Source organism: Ranitomeya variabilis, chromosome 4 (genome assembly GCF_051348905.1).
Source record: "Ranitomeya variabilis isolate aRanVar5 chromosome 4, aRanVar5.hap1, whole genome shotgun sequence".
In the NCBI taxonomy this organism is placed as follows: domain Eukaryota; kingdom Metazoa; phylum Chordata; class Amphibia; order Anura; family Dendrobatidae; genus Ranitomeya; species Ranitomeya variabilis.
In genome coordinates, this window is record NC_135235.1 from 68,869,713 (window position 1) to 68,890,492 (window position 20,780).

General features: G+C 50.5%; 1 protein-coding gene across 1 annotated transcript in view; it reads left to right on the top strand.

Annotated features, from left to right (window-relative positions):
- PDCD11 (programmed cell death 11) overlaps window positions 1-18,189 on the top strand; it is an 82,552-nt gene extending 64,363 nt beyond the window's left edge. Inside the window, exons 32-36 of the mRNA XM_077258678.1 lie at window positions 1,211-1,431; window positions 1,519-1,687; window positions 2,015-2,168; window positions 16,760-16,925; window positions 17,710-18,189. Of these exons, the coding sequence (XP_077114793.1) occupies window positions 1,211-1,431; window positions 1,519-1,687; window positions 2,015-2,168; window positions 16,760-16,925; window positions 17,710-17,881 (882 nt within the window). The 3' untranslated portion in view covers window positions 17,882-18,189. The remainder of the gene's footprint in view (window positions 1-1,210; window positions 1,432-1,518; window positions 1,688-2,014; window positions 2,169-16,759; window positions 16,926-17,709) is intronic.
- Window positions 18,190-20,780: the final 2,591 nt, after the last annotated feature.

Here is a 20,780-nt window from a genome sequence, read left to right on the forward strand (position 1 = left end):
AAATCCGCATTGACCACGTCAGTTCGCTTGCAGTTCGTCTTTCTGCAACAAAACTGCAAGTTGGGACCACCTCGCAGGATGTTTTCACATGTAGTTCTTCCCTATTGCATACCGTTAGATCATTGGGATCTATTCTATTAGGGAAGGTTGCCCCCTTTTTCTCGGCGGTATCCTCATCCTGACGAGTCTTCGGTCCTAACGGGTCTTTTCAGACTCTTTTCTCTTATTTCCTTCAAGGCAAGGTTGTCCTCAAGCCTTCCCTGTCCCTAGTTACCAAGGTGGTATTGTATTACTACTGTCATGAGGGCATAGTTCTTCCCTCATCTTTTTTGGCACCACTCCACAAGATGGAATGAGGTCCCCATATTCTGGACAAAGCTAGTGCTCTGAGTAGGTATGTCTTGAGGACGGCGTCCTTCCGAAGGTTGGACACTGTATCTTGGGTTTCCTAACGGTAAGAGGAAGGCTTCCTGACTTTTACAGGAAGGGTTTGGCCGTTTCCACCGGCCATTTAGCCTGGTGTATTCTTTCACCATCCAGGAGTCCTTCCGTGTTAGAAGACAGCCTATCTCCCTGTCTATCAGGCGTCAACAAGACACGACTGCAAGCTTGCGGATTCGTCCAGTCCGCATGCATTCTTGAAGCATTATAATTCCCAGACTTCCACAGATGTGACTCTGGGCAGGCGGACTCTGCAGGCTGCGGTGGCGCACTTGTAAGTAGCAGTTACACAGAGCCTGATCTGACGTTGTCCCCACCCAGGGACTGCTTTGGTACGTCCCACGGTCTGTGTCCCCCAATGAGGCGTAGGAGAAAAGGAGATTTTTGTTTACTTACCGTAAAATCTTTTTCTCCGAGCCAATCATTGGGGGACACAGCTCCCACCCTGGCATTGGCTTATGCTTGTTTTTACAATCCGATATGCTATACTCTCATATATAATATGACATGCTGTAAGCTAATATGTTGTTACTGATCTCCTACTGCTTTTTGCACCGAACTGGCTAGCTGAGGGCCAGCAGGAGGGTGTATACTGCAGGGGAGGAGCTAACTTTCTTTGTATCACTTAGTGTCCTCCTAGTGGCAAGCAGCATAACACCCACGGTCTGTGTCCCCCAATGATTGGCTCGGAGAAAAAGATTTTACGGTAAGTAAACAAAAATCTCCTTTTTTTTTTTGTCATACATTTTTTTTTTTTTTTTTTTTTCAGATTAAAAAAACGAAAAAAGATCAGCAAGAAACACAAGCAAAGATGCAAGTCGCGAATCCAAACCAGCCGCCACAGTCAGTGCACGAGTTTGAGCGGCTTGTGATAAGTTCTCCAAACAACTCCGCCAACTGGATCCAGTATATAGACTACCACCTCCAGGCCACCGACCTCGAGCAAGCGCGGGCCGTGGCCGAGAGAGCCCTGCAGACCATTTACTTCCGGTAAGAAGATCATCCACTGCTCCTCTATTCTATGTCCTCAGGATGGAGCACTTTAATTAATTTTCTGATTTATTTTAACCCTTTCAGAGAGGAGCAGGAGAAGCTGAGTGTATGGGTGGCTATGCTAAACATGGAGAATACCTATGGGACGGAGGAGACCCTACAGAAAGTGTTTGAACGAGCCATTCAGTACAATGATCCTCTGAAAGCCTTCCTGAATTTGGTCGACATTTACATCAAGTCTGAAAAGTTTAAGGTAAAGATCGTGCTCTGCTACAAGTACCACCAACCAGTCTCCAAATCTGACTGCTTCTTAGTTCGGCTATGAGACCGTTAGATATTCAACATACCAGATCTCTCTGCCGCCGAAGTTTATGTATGAGGGGAGAGTCAGGAGACGGCCATACTCATTAGATTGTCGGTCAGACCCAAGAAAGTTGGCCGATATTGTCTGTCTTTTACTTGGAGATTTTTTCTTTTTTCCAATCAGCATTGTGTTAAATGGACATGATGCAGAAATCCGTCTTTATGCAAGGTGTAATTATTAATAGGAAATATCTCCCTTTTTTTTTTTTCTTTCCAGGAGGCTGAAGATTTGTACAAAAACATGGTGAAGCGATTCCGGACGGAGAAGTCTGTATGGTGGAAATACGCCACATTTCTCCTGAAACAAGGCCAGTCCGAGGCCACGCACAGACTGCTGCAGCAAGCCCTGAAGTGTGTTCCTGATAAAGAACGTGAGTAGCAAATTCATGGACCTGAGCATTTAGGGGAATAGATCAGGCTTCGTCCAGAGGGCCGCACACGGGCACTGTCAGTTTGGAGGAATCTGGATGTTGCATAAATCTTTCATCAACCTCTCGATGGAAACGTTGGAGGTATACATCTAACCGAGTCCTATTCCTCACGTATTGGCTGAATGTGTGGTTTCATTCAGAGGCAATCTGCTGTGCTAAGCAAAAGAAAGGCTAACCCTGCTCAATTCCCGCCAGACTTAGGCCAAAAACACTCAGTTCTGCTGAATAGGCACCTATGGATGGTTTACAAATACACAAGCTTTTATTAGATGCAAACGGTACAGTAAACACAGTGGGAAATACTATAACATTACAACAGCGGTCCTTATATTGTGCCTAAAATAGTCCAATTATGGGTATATTTATATTATGAGGAAAGGTTGGTACCACGTAAAAGGCTCACCCAAAAAAATAAAATCTGTCAAGTTATGTAGCGATAATTACTAAACTGTTGATGAGCTTGGAAAAGACTGTCTTTGTTGGAAAACGTGCATAAGCCCTAGGACAGAGAGGGAGTTTTCCACAAGTGACAAGAGGTCCATGTTTAGGAGAGACCCTCGCTGTCCGGCTCATGGCCAGAATCCCTTTTATACAATGGTAGTTGATACAGTCTTCTCCTTTCAGTGCTGCCATCCACGTGAATGCGTCGTTGTACCGCACTCCTCCGTCTCTGGGAACAGTTTTTGTCTCCATGAAGGCCTGTTCTGTTTGTTAGGGCTTGTGCAGACTACCGATTGAATTGGATGAGTGCCATTTGTGGTTTTGATGGATAGCACTCGTACGCATGTTATTCTATGGGGTCGCGTACATGTCTGATTACTCTGTCGCCTCATTTGGGGACATAGGACCATGGGTGTTATGCTGCTGTCCACTAGGAGGCGACACTATGCATAATCTGAAAAAGATTAACTGTGGCTCCTCCTGTGCAGTATACACCCCTGTGCAGTATACACCCCTGGACGGCTTCAGCCTTCTCCAGTTTTTGCTTAGTGTCGCATAGGAGGCACACCTAAGATTTTTTACTCCGTTTTTTCCAACGGATTACAGATGAAGAAAAGTGGGTCTCCTGTGAGACTCCCGGCATGGCTCCTTCCTCGGCCCCCTATTACGGGGTGCCCAGTTGAAGTAGAGATGGCTATTCCCCATGTTGCTCCTTCCCCAGTCCCTCGGGTGCTGGTTCGAAGTAGAGACCCCCCTTCTTCCCCAATTCCTTTTGGTTTCTGGGTTGAGGTCGAGGCGAGGATAAAGGCCCCTGAAGGTGACAAAGGCACCCTCCCTATCCCCCTCTGCGGGCATTAGGTTGAGACGCCTCAGGTAGGGCCTGTACAGGCAGCATTCTACAGCTCCCAGCAATGGGCCAGCACACTGCGCCTGCATCCAGGGACCCCAGCCCAGCTGCGGGCTCCTGTTGGGGCCGGGGGGAGTGCAGGCAGGCATGGCACATACAGACACAGGGCTCCCTGCGCCCCTGTCTCTGCGGCAGCACCAGCTCTATACTGCCTCGGGACCCCTCACAGGGCCCCCCTTCCGCTTATAGCCCCACCGCCATCCTGCCTTTAAATCCGGGGGGTCCGGTTCAGATCCGACTTCCCTCCCCCCCCCCCCCCCCCAAACTTTTCCGCGCCAGCCTGGAGCCTTTCTGGGCATCTAATTTAGGCTCCGGCTTCGGCCTAGCTGAAGCCACCGCCTCCTCTCCGCCCCCCTGGATGACAAATATGACACTCTACAGTGTCATAGAGGGGGTGGATCGAGACAGAAAGGGCGCATTTTTACACAGCTTTGCTGCCTTTTTTTCTCAGCTCTTCACCCCTTCTCCCCCTGCCTCTTCTCCTCGGCAGCCATTTCTACTGCAACAAGGATTAACCCTGCATCTCCCGGTCAGCAGGACCAGGCCAGCCAGTCTCCGGGGGGTACAGGACTGTGGATCTTCGGCGCTGGACCTAGGGGCAAACTGGTGGGGTAAGATCACAGCTGGGTTGTTTTACTCGGCTGTGAATCCATATGCCCTATAAGGCTCCCCTATGGGGTCCTCTGCACAGCTACCCCTGTAAGGTCCTCTGCAGGCCCTTCTGCACTCTGTGCACTATGCCGGGCTCAAGGTCCAGGAGAACCAGGCAGGACTGCTATTATGCATTCTGCACAGCCTGCAGGACCGCTCTCCCCAGTGGCAGCACGTACGCACTGCCAGGACTGCATCCAAACTACTGCGTCAGAGCCCCAAGAAGCCCCTGCCAATGCCTCGGTGTCTAATGCCACGCCGGAATGGGTCACTCAGAGGTCGCAATCTATGACGCAGTCTATAGATAACAAATCTCCACATTGCTTCAGGCTCTGCAGAGTCATGCCTCGGCTATGACCATTACCCAGCAAAGAGAGAGCTTGACTCAGGAACAGAACGACCTGGCACATCCACGTCTAGGTCAGGACGCAAGCGGACCCATAGGTCAAGTCCATCTGCATCATCCCATAGCACACGGTCATCCCCTTCTAGGGAGAGACACCGTAGCTCCAGGTCATCTAGATCGTCCCCTTCCAGGGGCAGACAATGCAGATCTCCGCAATCCCCGACCAGAGAAGGCCTCCTCCCCAGCTTACCCAGCAGGGGACGCCTCAGTGATACACAGGATTCGGAAGGCATCTGTGACTCCGACTCAGACAGGGAAACGGAGGGGTCCCTGATCCCAATCCCCCCTAGCAATACAGCGCTAGTCGAGGACATGATCTCTTCCATCCATCGGGTGCTGGACATTTCTAATCTGCCACCAGAGGCCCCAGAACAAGATTTCCTTTGAAGGACCTCTGAAGCCGCCTAAGGTTCTCTCTAACCACCCAGAGTTTAAAGCCTTAAAAAGCAGCTCTCACAGCCTGAGAAAAAATTTAGCTAATCGCAGATATCTAGAGGCAAAGTACCTTTTCCCACAGAAGGACACCAAGGAATGGACAGATCCACCCGAAGTGGACCCCCCAGTCTCTAGACTAGCAGCACAGACCCTCTTTTCACTGCCAGATAGCTCAACCCTCAGGGACGCAGCAGACCGGCAGGTAGAACGTATGGCTCGTTCAATTTTTTGAGGTGGCAGGGGCCTCCCTGGCTCCCGTGTTCGCTTTAGTTTGGGCTGCCAAGGCCATCCTGGCTTGGGCCAAAAATTTACAAGCTGGCCTCCAAGCATCTGCTCCTGAGCTGTCGGACCAAGCGGTCCAAATAGCAGTTGTAGCAGATTACATGCTTCATGCAGCTCTGGATTCAGCAAGGGGCGTAGCGGGGATAGCATCAAACGCCATCACGATTCGGCGTATCCTCTGGCTGCGGAATGGAAAGCGGATGCAGCCTCAAAGAAGTCCCTCACGCACCTCCCGTATCTCAGTGGGTGACTTTTTCGGTGAAGAGTTGGACACAATGATATCCAACGCCATCGGGGGTAAGAGTACCTCTCTCCCTCAACTGAAACCTATACGCACTTACAAGAAGTGTATCAAACCCGATTCCGATCCTTTCGGAATTCCTCGGGCTGGTCGGTCTCGCGTCCAGCACGTAACCGTTCCCCACACAGGGACAACTCACGGTCGACGCAAAGGTCGGACAAGACCTGGCAGTTAAAAGCAGGCCAGTCAAAGCCCAAAGGATGAAAACCTCAGACTTTTTTCCTCCTCATGACTCACGGACCCCGGAAGACATCTCAGCCGTAGGCGACTTTGCTCTTTTCAGCAAGTCTGGATGCCTACTACAGAAGACAGGTGGGTCAGGGAACTAGTGTCTTCCGGATACAAGATAGTCAACTTCCAACCCACCGAACCGATTCTTCCTCTCTGTTCCCCCAAAACCGCCAGCCAAGGCTCCTGCCTTCCACCAAGCGGTTTCCTCACTTCTTCAAGCAGGAGTCATAGTACCAGTTCCCACAGCCGGGTGCTTCCGAGGGTTCTACTCCAATCTATTCGTAGTCCCCAAGAAAGGAGGCATTATACGGCCCATACTGGACCTAAAACAACTCAACAAATACGTACGGGTTCGTCACTTCTGCTGGAGTCCCTTCAGTCCATCATGGCATCCATGGAGAAGGGAGAATATCTCGCCTTCATAGATATACAAGACGCATACCTGCATATACAGATTGCACCTGCTCATCAGAGTTTTTTCTCAGGTTCGCAATCGACCAGGACCACTACCAGTTCGTGGCTCTCCCGTTCGAACTCGCCACGGCTCCCAGAGTGTTTACCAAGGTCATGGCGGCCACCATGGACGTCCTGCACTCCCGAGGCATAGTAGTCGTTCCATACCTGAACGATCTACTCATCAAGGCTCCTACCTTCAAGGACTGCGAGCTCAGCGTCTTAATCACAACCGACACTGAGTCGCATGGGCTGGTTAGTCAACCTACAAAGGTCATCGCCAACCCTGAGTCAGTCTCTGACCTTCCTGGGAATGCTATACAACACCTCCAGGGGCCTAGTGCTCTTTCCCAGGGACAAGGCACTGGCTCTCCGCCTAGGAGTTCGCATCCTCCTCCGCAAACCCCCTCGATCTCTCCAGTTTGCCATGAGAGTCCTCGGCAGGATGGGGGCAGCAATAGAAGCGGTCCCATTTGGTCCAGTTTCACCTCAGGCCTCTCCAACTAGCCATTCTCAAGTCCTGGGACAGGAATCCTTTTTCCTCTCGACAGGGAATTCCAGCTAATGTCGTCAACCAGGAGGTCCCTGCAATGGTGGCTCAAGCCAACCGCGCTAGCAAAGGGGAAATCCTTTCTCACAGGTCAATGGAAGGTTCTGACCACCGATGTGAGCCTGACGGGTTGGGGTGCAGTGCACCTACACCACATGGCACAGGGCAAGTGGTCTCCAGTGGAAGTGACCATGCCCATCAACATCCTGGAAATTCGTGCCATCCTCCTGGCATTGAGGGCCTTCCATCACTTACTGGCAGCCTCTCACATCAGAATACAATGGGACAATGCCACGACTGTGGCATATGTGAATCACCAGGGGGGACCCGTAGTTCCCAGGCGATGCGAGAAGTGTCACACATCCTCCACTGGGTGGAGGACACATGCTCGGTTCTCTCGGCGGTCCACATTCCGGGTTTGGACAACTGGGAAGCAGACTTCCTCAGACGACAAGAAATAGACTCGGGAGAGTGGTCTCTCCATCCCGAAATTTTTCGCCAGATCTGCCATCGCTGGGGGACCCCAGATGTGGACCTAATAGCATCCCACTTCAATGCCAAGGTCTCCAACTTCATGACCAGAGCACACGATCCGCAGTCGCTCAGAGCAGATGCTCTGGTTCAGGACTGGACCCAGTTCCAGCTTCTGTACATTTTTCCACCTCTCCCCCTGTTATCCAGAGTGGTGAGGAAGATCAAGCAAGATGGAGTTCCAACCATCTTAATCGCACCGGTCTGGCCCAGACGTACATGGTACGCCGACGTCGTACAACTTTCAGCAGACGCCCCCTGGCGCCTCCCCGACCGCCCGGATCTTCTATCACAAGGCCCGTTCTACCACCAGAACTCAGGGGCTCTCAATTTGACGGCGTGACCCTTGAAACCTGGGTTCTAACCCAGGCAGGGCTCTCGACGGATGTCATTAGGACCATGATCAGGGCACAGAAGCCAGCCTCTGCCAAGATCTATGACTGTACCTGGAAAGTTCTCTTTACCTGGTGCGAATATCGCGGCCAGACCCCATTCCCTTCTTCCCTCCCCAAACTACCTAGTTTTTTTCTAATCGGGTCTGGAGGCCAGGCTGTCCCTGGGCTCGCCTAAGAGCCAGGTGTCAGCCCTCTCAGTGCTTTTTTTTTCAAAGGCGCATTGCTACCAAGCCGCGAGTAAGGACTTTTCTTCAGGGGGTTTCCCGATTGGTTCCCCCCTACAGACGACCACTAGAAACGTGGAACCTCAACCTGGTCCTGAAAGCATTGCAGGAACCACCCTTCGATCCCCTTAAGGAGGTCCTGCTCCACCTTCTCTCTCCCAGAAGGTGTTTTTTTCCTGGTGGCAATCACCTCGCTGCGCACGGTGTCTGAACTGACCGCACTCTCCTGCAGACGGCCCTTCCTGGTTTTTCACCAGGACAAGGTAGTTCTCCGTACGGTCCCATCCTTCCTTCCGAAGGTTGTGTCCAACTTCCACCTCAATGAGGAAATTTCTCTGCCTTCCCTTTGTCCGGTCCCGGTTCATAGAGTGGCGAAGGCTCTGCATGCGCTTGACCTTGTCAGGGCATTGCGTATATATGTGTCTAGGACTGCGTCCTTCCGGAGGTCTGATCCCTTTTCCTTCTTCCGGAAGGCGGCCGCAAGGGTCTGCCAGCTTCCAAAGCTACCCTTGCCAGGAAGATCACATCCACCATACAAGAGGCCTTAAGAATTCTCCTCTTCCAGCCGGTATTACGGCACACTCTACACGGGCGGTAGGGGCCTCCTGGGCCATGCGGCTCCAGGCTTCGGCACAACAAGTGTGTAAGGCGGCCACTTGGTCTAGCCCACACTCGTTTACTGAACACTACAGGGTTCATACCCAGTCCTCAGCGGAAGCGAGCCTGGGTAGATGTGTCCTGCAGGCGGCGGTGCCCCAAGTATAGGGGCCTGTCTGCACAATATTCGTCCATTGCTTCCCACCCAAGGACTGCTTTGGGACGTCCCATGGTCCTGTGTCCCCCAGTGAGGCGACAGAGTAAAGGAGATTTCTCCTTCGCCTCATTGGGGGACACAGGACCATGGGTTATGCTGCTGTCACTAGGAGGCTGACACTAAGCTGAGACAAAAAAAGGTTAGCTCCTCCCCTGCAGTATACACCCTCGTACTGGCTTCCAGACACCCAGTTCAAGCTTAGTGTCCGTAGGAGGCACACTGATTTTTATTTTCACGGATTTTTTAATCCATTCCGGACGAAGGGGGCGACGGATTCTTTAGTGGTCCGATCTCCCCCGATCTCCCCCGAACCAACAACAGGCGAGCACGGGAGTTTCACCTCTCCGTATCCTCTCCTGCGACGTGGGAGCCACTGCCTGAGCTGACCATTTTTGGGCGACGGTTTTTTCCCTAAAAGGGACGCCGATCTCCCCATGTTGTACAGAGGAGCACTGGTGTTTTACCTCCAGTATCCTCCTCTGCAGCCAGGCCTTTTTATTGCCGGACATTTGCCCTGTCCACCAGGTTTTACCCTCGGCTGTACAGTGGCCCGCTATTCCCGTGGCGTCCGTGCAGACCACACTGCATCACCAATGCTCTGTGTGACTCAGGTGGTGGACGGTTCCTCTCCACTCCCCTCTGGGGCTGGTGGATGGAGGCTTCCCATCCCCTGCACCGTCCCAGCCATCCTTAGGCTCCTCTCACCTCCTCGGGTAAGTGTCTCGTGGTGGATGGGGGGGGTCGCCGGCGGTCCGGAGGGCTCCTTCTTAAGCAGGGCACATTAGGGGCTGTAGCGCTGTAACGTCGGCACTTTGCGGCCGCGCGCCGGGCCCAGGCCGCAAATTTAGCCCCCGGCTTCGGCCTAGCCGCTGGTCGCTGCCGATAGGCTCCGCCCACTCCTGCGCGTCATCGGCGGCGCCGCCCCTGGTTCCTGGCGCTTCTCACAGCCGTCGAGATCTCCTTCCTGATCTCGGCGGCCATCTTCACTCCACATGCCGCAGCTCCTGCTCGGAAGCACCTCAGTGTCACTGCGCCCACGTGCAGCCAGTCTCCTCTCAGGCTTCTCAGCTTCCCAGGACAGCGGGACACAGGACCGGGGTAAGGAGACATCGTCAGCTTCTCCCCTGCAGCGTCTCCCTCTGCTTCCCAGTCCAGTTTATAGTCCCTGTGGCCTCTTTCTGCATTAGAATCATGTCGCAGTCAAGGTCTAAAAAACTACCTAAAGTACATACAACCTTTTTTTCTGCATGTACCACCTGCCAGGCCCCACTTCCTAAGCCTCAAAGTTCTCCCCTCTGCTCTGCCTGCGATGCCCCAGGTGCCCAGGAGCCCTCCACCGCCACCGACTCTGGCGTACCTAGTCCCCCCCCGTGGGTCGCTTCACTCACACAGTCCGTGGATTTTTTAGCCAACGCCATCAAATCCATTCAAAATCCTCCCGGGGTTCAGGGTAATCCGCTTCAGGCGTTAAGAGATCCCTTCATAGCAGGGGAATCGTCGGCCAGCAGGGGCCGCTCTCCACTTAGAGAGACTCGGTCATCCAGAAAACGGATCCGCACTACCTCTCCTGAGCGCTCTCCTCGCCGCTCAGACTCTGCCAGCTCCACCTCTCGCTCACCCTCTTTGGGGGCTCACAGCGTTCACGACTCTGAACATGAGTCCGAGGTATCATTGGACCCGGAGGCTCCGGAGTTCAGAGCTACGGTTGACTCCCTCATTGTAGCTGTCAATCACACTCTTAAGGTGGATGATGACGCTAATTCCGCTCCGGAACACGCGGTCTCTTTTACCAGATCCAAACGTTCCCACAAATCTTTTGCCTCTCATCCAGCTTTTCTGGATATAGTCAGGCGTCACAGGGAGCATCCAGATAAGCGTTTCACGGGTAAGAAGGACCTGGCATCCAAGTATCCCTTTTCAGCGGATCTCGTGAAGGACTGGACGGATCCCCCTTTAGTAGATCCGCCGGTCTCACGCCTAGCTTCTAAAACGCTTCTCTCAGTTCCGGAGGGCGCTTCAATTAAGAGTCCCACTGAACGCCAGCTAGACTCTCTAGCTCGTTCAGTGTATGAAGCCTCTGGCTCTTCCCTGGCCCCCTCCTTCGCCGCGGCTTGGGTGACCAAGGCTATGGTTTCCTGGGCGGATGCTCTAGCGAAATCCATTAATGAACAGGACCTCCCGTCTGAGATGGCAGACCTAGCCAAGCAGTTAGCCATGGCTAGCGATTACGTGATGTTCGCTTCCCTCGACGCGGCGAATTGCGCAGCATCGGCGGCTTCCAACGCCATTGCTATCAGAAGGGCTCTTTGGCTCAGGGAGTGGCGCGCAGACTCCTCCTCTAAGAAATCTCTCATCTCCCTCCCTTTTCAAAGCGGGCGTCTTTTCGTCGAAAAGCTTGACCAGCTTATTTCCGACGCCACAGGGGGAAAGAGCAAGTTCCTTCCCCAACAGAGGCCCAAGGCGGCTTTCCAGCGCCAGCCTTTCTTTCGTTTTCGGCCTTTTCGTACCAGCCCAGCCTGGTCCAATCCCTCCGGGCTTTCCAGATCAGACCGTTCCTCTCGCAATGACAGAGACTCTCGTCCCTCCTTCAGGCCGAATCCTTCCTGGCGCGGGAAACCAAGGCAGCCCAGAACCCGAGGTTCCAGACCTCCCAGATTCCCGTCTCAATGACTCGGGAACGGTGCCAGTCGATACCATCAGAATAGGCGGACGCCTTCTCTTTTTTCAGCAAGCCTGGCTCTCCGTCGTGCACGACGAATGGGTCAGGGATCTGGTATCGTCCGGCTACAAGATAGAGTTCTCCTCTCCTCCTCCAACTCGGTTTTTCCCCTCTCGTCTTCCCAGTTCGGCAACTCAGACTCGCGCCCTTCTTTGCGCCATTCACATCCTCCGCCAGAGCGGGGTCATTGTCCCGGTCCCGGAACACGAGAGGTTCAAAGGTTTCTACTCAAACCTCTTCGTCGTGCCAAAGAAAGACGGAAAAGTGCGGCCCATTCTGGATCTGAAGCTCCTGAACAAGTGCGTAAGAGTCCGGCACTTCAGGATGGAATCGCTCAGATCGGTCATCTCTTCGATGGAAAGAGGGGAATTTCTGGCCTCGATAGACATCAAGGATGCCTATCTTCACATCCCGATTTTCCCGTCTCATCAGAGGTTCCTCCGCTTTGCCATTCTGGAGGATCACTTCCAGTTCACGGCCTTACCCTTCGGTCTCGCCACGGCGCCCAGGGTATTTACCAAGGTCATGGCGGCTGTCATGGCCATCCTTCATTCTCGAGGAGTCGTCGTGTTACCTTACTTAGACGATCTCCTCATAAAGGGCCCGTCTTTTCAGGCCTGCGAGTCAAGCGTCCACATTACCTTGGATTCTCTTTCGCGCCTAGGTTGGTTGATCAACTGGGACAAGTCCTCTCCCGTTCCTGCCCGTCGGATCTCCTTTCTGGGAATGATCCTGGACACTTCGAGGGGGCTGGTCTTGCTTCCTCGGTCCAAGGCCCAAGCACTTCAGCAAGGAGCCCAAACGCTCTGTCATCCTCGCCTGCGAACCATTCGGTTCGCCATGAGGATCCTGGGAAAGATGGTTGCAGCAATCGAAGCAGTTCCTTTTGCTCAACTCCATCTCCGTCCCTTGCAACAGGCTTTGCTAGACAACTGGGACAGGAGCATCTCTTCTCTCGACCGCCCTTGTCCCCTGTCCCCGCGGGTCAGACAATCTCTCGTATGGTGGACCCTGGGCCCATCTCTCCTCCGGGGGAAGTCCTTCCTCCCGATCCGCTGGTTAGTGGTGACTACCGACGCCAGTCTTCTTGGCTGGGGGGCGGTGTTCCTCCACCACTCTGCCCAGGGCCTCTGGACAGTTCGGGAATCCAAACTTCCCATCAACATCCTGGAGATTCGTGCTATCAGACTTGCTCTGAGTCGCTTTCACCCCCTGCTCGCGGGTCACCCTGTACGAGTCCAATCCGACAACGTCACGGCGGTGGCTTACATCAACCACCAGGGGGGTACCCGCAGCAGGGCCGCGATGCAGGAAGTCTCCCTCATCCTTCGTTGGGCCGAAACCAACCATTCCATCATCTCCGCGGTGTACATTCCGGGAGTCGAGAATTGGGCGGCGGACTTCCTGAGCCGCCAGGGCCTTGCCTCGGGGGAGTGGGAACTCCACCCAGAGGTTTTTCACCAGATCTGTCTTCGCTGGGGGACCCCGGACGTGGATCTGATGGCGTCCAGATTGAACGCCAAGGTCCACAACTTCATTGCTCGATCTCGGGATCCCCAGGCCATAGGAGTGGACGCGCTGATTTCTCCGTGGCATCATTTTCAGCTCCCATACGTGTTCCCTCCCCTTCCCTTACTGCCGAAGGTGATCCGAAAGATCAAGATGGAGGGAGTTCCAGTCATTCTGGTCGCCCCAGACTGGCCTCGTCGCGCTTGGTACGCGGAGCTCGTTCAGCTCGTAGCCGACGTTCCCTTGCGGTTGCCAGACCGCCCAGACCTGCTTCGCCAAGGACCGATTTACCATCAGAGCTCAGGGGCCCTACGTTTAACGGCGTGGCTGTTGAAACCTGGGTTCTAACTCGTGCCGGTTTCTCTCAGCAGGTCATCCCCACCATGTTAAGTGCTCGCAAGGCGTCTTCCGCCTCCATCTACCACCGCGTCTGGAAATCCTTCTTCTCATGGTGCAGGCTCCGGGGTCTCCCTCCTCTCGTTTTCTCCATCCCTTGCATCTTGAATTTCCTTCAGGCTGGTCTGGACTCCGGTTTGGCCCTGAGTTCCCTCAAGGGTCAGATCTCAGCGTTATCCGTGCTTTTCCAGCGTAGGATCGCCACCAACCTTCAGGTCAAGACTTTCATCCAGGGAGTCTCCCATGTGGTTCCTCCCTACAGGATGCCGCTGGAGACCTGGGATCTCAACTTGGTCCTAGGGGTCCTTCAGGAACCTCCGTTCGAACCCCTGCAAGACGTTCCGCTCTCGGTCCTCTCCTGGAAGGTTGCCTTCCTGGTTGCGGTGACGTCCATCAGAAGGGTTTCAGAGCTCGCCGCTTTATCCTCCCGGGCTCCTTTCCTTGCCTTTCATCAGGACAAGGTAGTCCTTCGTCCTTCTCCGGCGTTTCTTCCAAAGGTGGTCTCTTCTTTCCACCTCAATGAGGACATCATTCTTCCCTCCTTTTGCCCACAGCCCAAACATAGAGTCGAGAAGGCTCTCCATACTCTGGACGTGGTTAGGGCCCTCAGGAGGTACATCTCCAGAACGGCTCACTTCAGAAAATCGGACGCCCTTTTCGTGCTCCCGGAGGGTCACAGAAAGGGTTTGGCTGCGTCTAAATCCACGATAGCCAGATGGATTCGATCTGCTATCCAGGAATCCTATCGAGTCAGAGGCAGTCCTATCCCGGCGGGGATTAGAGCTCATTCCACTCGGTCGATGGGTGCTTCCTGGGCCATCCGGCACCAGGCAACAGCGGAGCAGGTTTGCAAGGCCGCAACGTGGTCTAGCCTGCATACCTTCACAAAGCATTACAATGTCCACATCCACTCCTCTGCGGACGCGGCCCTTGGCAGGCGTATCCTGCAGGCGGCCGTTGCGCACCTGTAGTCTGTTGGTACATGGAGGTTTTTGGTTGTATTGTTTCCCTCCCAGGGACTGCTTTGGGATGTCCCATGGTCCTGTGTCCCCCAATGAGGCGAAGGAGAAATAGGGATTTTTGTGTGTACTCACCGTAAAATCCTTTTCTCCGAGCCACTCATTGGGGGACACAGCACCCACCCTGGTAGCCTTTTTCGGCTCGTGATCTTGTTTTTTGTTCTTGACTGTTTGTTTGACATGTTATATTCTAATGTTACTGGTTATATTGTTTCTATCCTACTGCTTTTGCACTGAACTGGGTGTCTGGAAGCCAGTACGAGGGTGTATACTGCAGGGGAGGAGCTAACCTTTTTTTGTCTCAGCTTAGTGTCAGCCTCCTAGTGACAGCAGCATAACCCATGGTCCTGTGTCCCCCAATGAGTGGCTCGGAGAAAAGGATTTTACGGTGAGTACACACAAAAATCCCTATTTTTGTGTACTCACCGTAAAATCTCTTTCTCTTAGCCTCTAATTGGGGGACACAGCTCCCACCTTGTTGCCTTTTTCGGGCCATTGTTACTGTTGAGTTCTCATATTGTTCTTTGAGCTCGTACATAATGGCCTTCTTATAGGCATGTCTATGTTATTCATGTTACATTCCTCCTACTGCTTTTGCACAAAACTGGAGAAGGCTGACGCCGTCCAGGGGTGTATACTGCAGAGGAGGAGCTACGGTTAATCTTTTTCAGATTATGCATAGTGTCGCCTCCTAGTGGACAGCAGCATAGCACCCATGGTCCTGTGTCCCCCAATTAGAGGCTAAGAGAAAGAGATTTTACAGTGAGCACACAAAAATCTCCTTTTTTCTACTCAGTCCGAGCAAAAATAAGTCGCAGCACGCACAATTTGCCTTCTAGGATAAGATGGCATTTACTCATTCATGTCTTTGGGTCTGGGAAAAAAATTGGGCTGAACTCAGATGACATCTAAATGCGATTCAATGTGCATGGACTGTCATAATGGAGAAGGTGGAGAAACCTGGATTTTTTTTTCTCTCCAGCTCTGTGAAAATCGGATCCCACTCTGATCAAACTCTGAGTGTGATTAGCATAATCAGACCAACTTTGTTGGATGGAGAAAAAACGGTCGTCTGTCCCTGCCCTTATATTTACAGTGGCCGATCGTAATGAATGCGTACAGGATTGTAGAGTCTAACCCTATGAAAGTATATTCTGAGGCATACGTTTGGCCATAGCAGGCCTGGCTCATGCTCCTTGTACACCAGTGCACAGTGTGAGTGACAGGTGTGAGGTCATGAGCTGCCATGGAGCGGTGAGACTGACAGGACAGTGAATAAGGGAGATTAAGCAAAGCGGCAGAGTTGATTTTCTCATCCTTCGTTTCTCTCTAGTTCAGCACAACCTGGTAAATAGCAACATAACAGCGAATACTTCTTTCAGAACTCAGTCTGAAACTACCTCCAGGTAAAGAAAATGCACCTGCTGAATAGTAAGCACCGGGTTCAATGGCGTCTGGGGGTGTGATGGTAATCGCAGTCATTTAGATTTGTCAGGACTGAATAGTTGTACTTTTAGCTTCACTCCGGTGTATATATTAATGCATCCAAGCCAATACAGCAGAAGCACAAACTAACAGACGGCTGCCCATCTACTCCATCGTGAAGTTCTGGCCACTGGGGAACAGAATCACTCGTGTGTCCATATAGTTGTGAGAAGAATGACGAGAACCCGCTGAAAAAGTTTCCTTGATTTTTAGCTATAGGCCTGTGCAGAGTCCACGCATACTAGGCTTGTGTGTATATATGTATTTATATATAATATTTGTGTGGAGCTTCTAATATATCGGCGCATGAGAACTCAATCCACCCCCCCAAAAAAAAAGTTTCTGAAAGTTTTCGAAAATGGTCTGTCTAGCTCTGATTTTCCTTGCACGCATGACCGCACCGCGAGAGAAGGGATCTGTCCAACAAAGACAGGAAACCTACAGAATAAAAGGGACAGTACATCTCCCCCACATTAGTTGGTTTCTTGTCCTTGAAGGGGAACGTATACAGAGTGGTGGCGGAACGAGAAAAAGGACTTACCCAGTCTTCCTTGGTGAATGGCGGTGTGCCTGCTGTGCGGCTCTTGGAAGTGCTGTAGCAGATCTGATGTGGGCTATATCTGGCGCTCGAGCGGTGGTAGCATTTCTGGGTGTCTGCCAGCCGTGTCGATGTCAGATCTTTTAAACAAAAGGTTTAATTTGTGCTTGGCTTGCAGACGTCCAAGTAGCTGAAGCTGCGGATGTAGGTTTTAGGCTAATGTGTAGCGTTATTTTCTTCTCAGATGTGGATCTGATCTCCAAGTTTGCTCAGCTGGAGTTCCGCATGGGAGACACCGTACGAGCCAAGGCCTTGTTCGAGAGCACATTGAGCAGCTACCCTAAACGCACGGACATCTGGTCTGTGTACATCGACATGATGGTGAAATATGGCAGCAAGAAGGAAATCCGGTGAGCACAGTTACTTTGTTGGTTGCCATTGCTAAATGTTCAGAGCTTTGTTCTTATATAGTCAATGTGAAGCTATAACACTTATTGTGTCTGCCATGCTGGGAAGTGTAGTGTCACACAGATGTAAAGGAATATAGTTGTGTGCCAGGGTAGATCCAGCGGTGACTGACTGTGCCCAGGGCGATTGGGGAAAGTTTGGCTTATTATGCATTGCATTAAAGAGGTTTGTCTTGGGGGGAATGACTTCCAAATGTATCACTGGGTATCCAACCTCTGGTGCATATACCAGGCCCAAGGATTGGGGCTGTGAATCAGAGGCCAATAATGCGCACTACTGCTCCAGTCATCCTCTATGGCAGCGCCGACCCCAGCGCAGCATCCACTGGCTCCCATTAATAATGAAAGGAGCAGCAGTCTGCATCATCGACCAGAGCGCCGGTTCTCCGCATCGGTGGAGGCCCCAGCAGTCGGACCCCCAATGAAAGAAATTATCAATGCAAAGGGGATAACTTTCAATCTTGAGAATACCCCTTTAAGTTAAGGGTGAGGCAGGAAGTAATGGATCGGTAGCACTGTTTGCGTTCCCGTGCGGTCGGCGGACACGTCAAATCGCCGCATGCGAACACATCCTCATACAACGCATACAGGGAATCACTTAGTAGGACCTCCCACTGGACTCATACATACACAAGGGATTTCAGTTAATAAAACGGGTTCGGGTTCCCTTTCACTTCATTGCGTCTGATGGGTTTCCATGTATTAATATTCCTATCATTCTCTATAGGGAGATTTTTGAGCGCGTCATTCATCTGAGTTTGGCACCAAAGAAAATAAAGTTTTTCTTCAAGCGCTACCTGGAGTATGAGAAGACGCAAGGCAACGCGAAGACCGTTCAGGCGGTAAAGGAGAAGGCTCTGAACTATGTAGAATCCAAAGGGTCTGTGACCACAACATGAAGCCGGCGCCTCCGCGATGGGACTTGTGTTGCTGACTCTGTACAGAAGTGTGAAAGCTCCAAATCTCGGTCGTCCCTGTGACTTGTACTTGTGGAAATCACATGGTCGCTTATGTGACTACTTTCCTCTGGGAAGCTAATTAGATGCAGAAGTTTGGCACGGAGAAGACGGAGACCAAACATTAAAGTCTATATTCAGTATATATTTTATTGAATACAGAGGCGTTTTGTACACAGGTGATGAAATAAATGCTGCTCTGTAAAGAGATTGTCCAACGATTAAATAAATAATCATTGTTTTATAATGCAAATTGTTTACTTACAAATATACTTTTAATTCAGCCGGGTGTCACTATTCATCGCTGCAATTCTGAAAGTCGTGAAAGGAGCTGGTTAAGTGGTTCACTTTCATTAGCTAAGCCAGCCCCCTTCTGCCATTGTTGATGCAGTCACGTGATGACACAAGGGACGTATATTGCTAAGTTGTTACCAAAGATCCCACTTTTACTAGGTATTTTTCAGGGACGTATTACCCAAAAGAAGTATTCAAAGATAACCAAGTAAAAATATAATATCATTTATTAAAAATACATTATACACAAGAATACCAAAGAACAAAATATTTGACTACAAGGAAATTGACATAAGAGAATCTTTATTAAATATAATTAAAAAAAAGCATTAAAATTGATAGTAATAACCACCTATGTGTACCAGGGAGTAAAGAATGTCAGGCAGGCCATAAAAATATACAAACAGATAGCCTTGCTGGTAACATTCAAATAATAATAAAATTTGTGAACAGAATGCTACTCCAAAAAAACTGAAAGATAATGCATAAAAAATGATAAATAAAATGAAAATAAATAATGATAAATAAAATGAAAATAAATAATTACCCAGTGGTAACCAAACAATCAGGGAAAGTGCATCGAGAAATTAATACAACTCAATATATCAGTTAGCAAATAAATTTATGATATCAAAAAGTCAATAACACCAAGTGTGAATGGTGCACATTAAAGGGAGATAGCCATAATACACATTATAAAAACCCAAGTGGCCGGCACTAGGACAAGACTACCTGCAGTGAAGATAATGATAAAAATCCATAGAAGGTCACATACCAGGCTGCCTGACTCTCATCTGCCCCCTGCGCACACCACTCCAAAGTGGTCTGCCTGACATTCTTTACCCCCTGGTACACATAGGTGGTTATTACTATCAATTTTAATGCTTTTTTTTATTTTTAATAAAGATTCTCTTATGTCAATTTCCTTGTAGTCAAAGATTTTGTTCTTTGGTATTCTTGTGTATAATCATGTACTTTTAATAAATGATAATATATTTTTACTTGGTTATCTTTGAATACTTCTCTTGGGTAATATATTAGGTTTGGTATTCTTTGTTTTTTACAAACAATATATTTTTGGTATTTCTTTTCTATGTAGGTGTTTTGCTTATTTTTCAGGGATGGATCCCTATTTTCAGCCTACCTATGGAGGCAGTTTCACAACTTCTGGTGGCACATTTACTACAGCTGAGCAATGATCATCAGGCTCTGACCATACAATTATTGTGATATTATAACTTCTAGCATGCAGCTTACTTCATGAACTTATTTAATGGGGCTCTCCGTTTCTGGACAACCCAGAATTAAAAGGGATATCCGGGACTTTATGGAAAAACAAAAAATGTGCCTAAGCACTAACAGGCAGGTAATTGCAACCCTGCCTGCCTGTTGTGCCCGGCGCCGTTCTTCCCTGTCACAGTCCGCTCCTGCTGGGGATTCAGCTTCCTCTGCTGACCCGACGGGACTTCCCACATCACTTTGACAGCTGGCTCCCCCATTTAGGCAGTAGGGATCCAGCTGTCAATCAGAATAACCTCGGAAGTCCTGCCCTATCAACATAGCTAAGCGGAAAAAAGCCTCTGCTGTGTAGACATGACGTCAGCAGAGGTAGCTGAATTCCCTGCAGGAGCGTCTGTGCCGGGGAAGAACGGCGCTGTGCATAACATGCAGGTACGTTGCAATTACCTGCACTAAGTCCCGAATTCCCCTTTATTCAATTCAGGTCGCCATAGAGAATAAAAATAATGTATACTATTCTGTCACAGTGCTGCCAGTCCAATGCTGCTGTCCCCAGTTGTGACATTGTTATTCCACGTGACCACTGGCCGGCGACTGCCTTCCACTATTTTGTCAGAGTGCACGTCTCCTCTAATTGAATATTGAAGAATTGTCACACACTTACCCCTCTGGGAATAGTAGTGCTGGAATGGCAGCACTGTGGGAGGTGAGTATACATAGATTTTCTTTTCTTTTGGAATTTTGAGTTGATTAAAGCGGTTGTCCAGGCCTTTCACGGAAGGCTGCAGTCAGTCTTGTGAAACCCTCGCACAGTGCGCAGTGAGGATTCTCCAGTGCCGACGGCGAGACAGAGCGGTCATGTATCCGCAAGTATGTAATGAGCATACTCCCGACCACATTCCTACTAGACGTGCAGTGAACTGAGCAAGGCCACACACATCTAGTTGGAATGTGACCAGGAGAATGTATTTCTCTTACTTGCTGTCACATGACCCCTGGGTATCACAGTCGACACATGGATACACAAGACATAGTGACCGCAGACATTTGTGATAAGCCTGGACAACAACCTTAATCAGAGGTTGTTCTGTAGTGTAACCTGAGAATCAAGACAAGGTTTCACCGTTCTAACATGTAAATATACTATGTGGAATAAAGGGTCCATTTATTGCTCAATATTTATATCTGGGCTTCTCCAGAAAACCCAAGAAACTTTCTAGGTCTCATCAGCTGTAGTAGAAGTCCATGTTCAGATTAAGAATCTTTATCTTGTGCAGCCTGTATAATCTTAAAATAAATGTGGCAAATA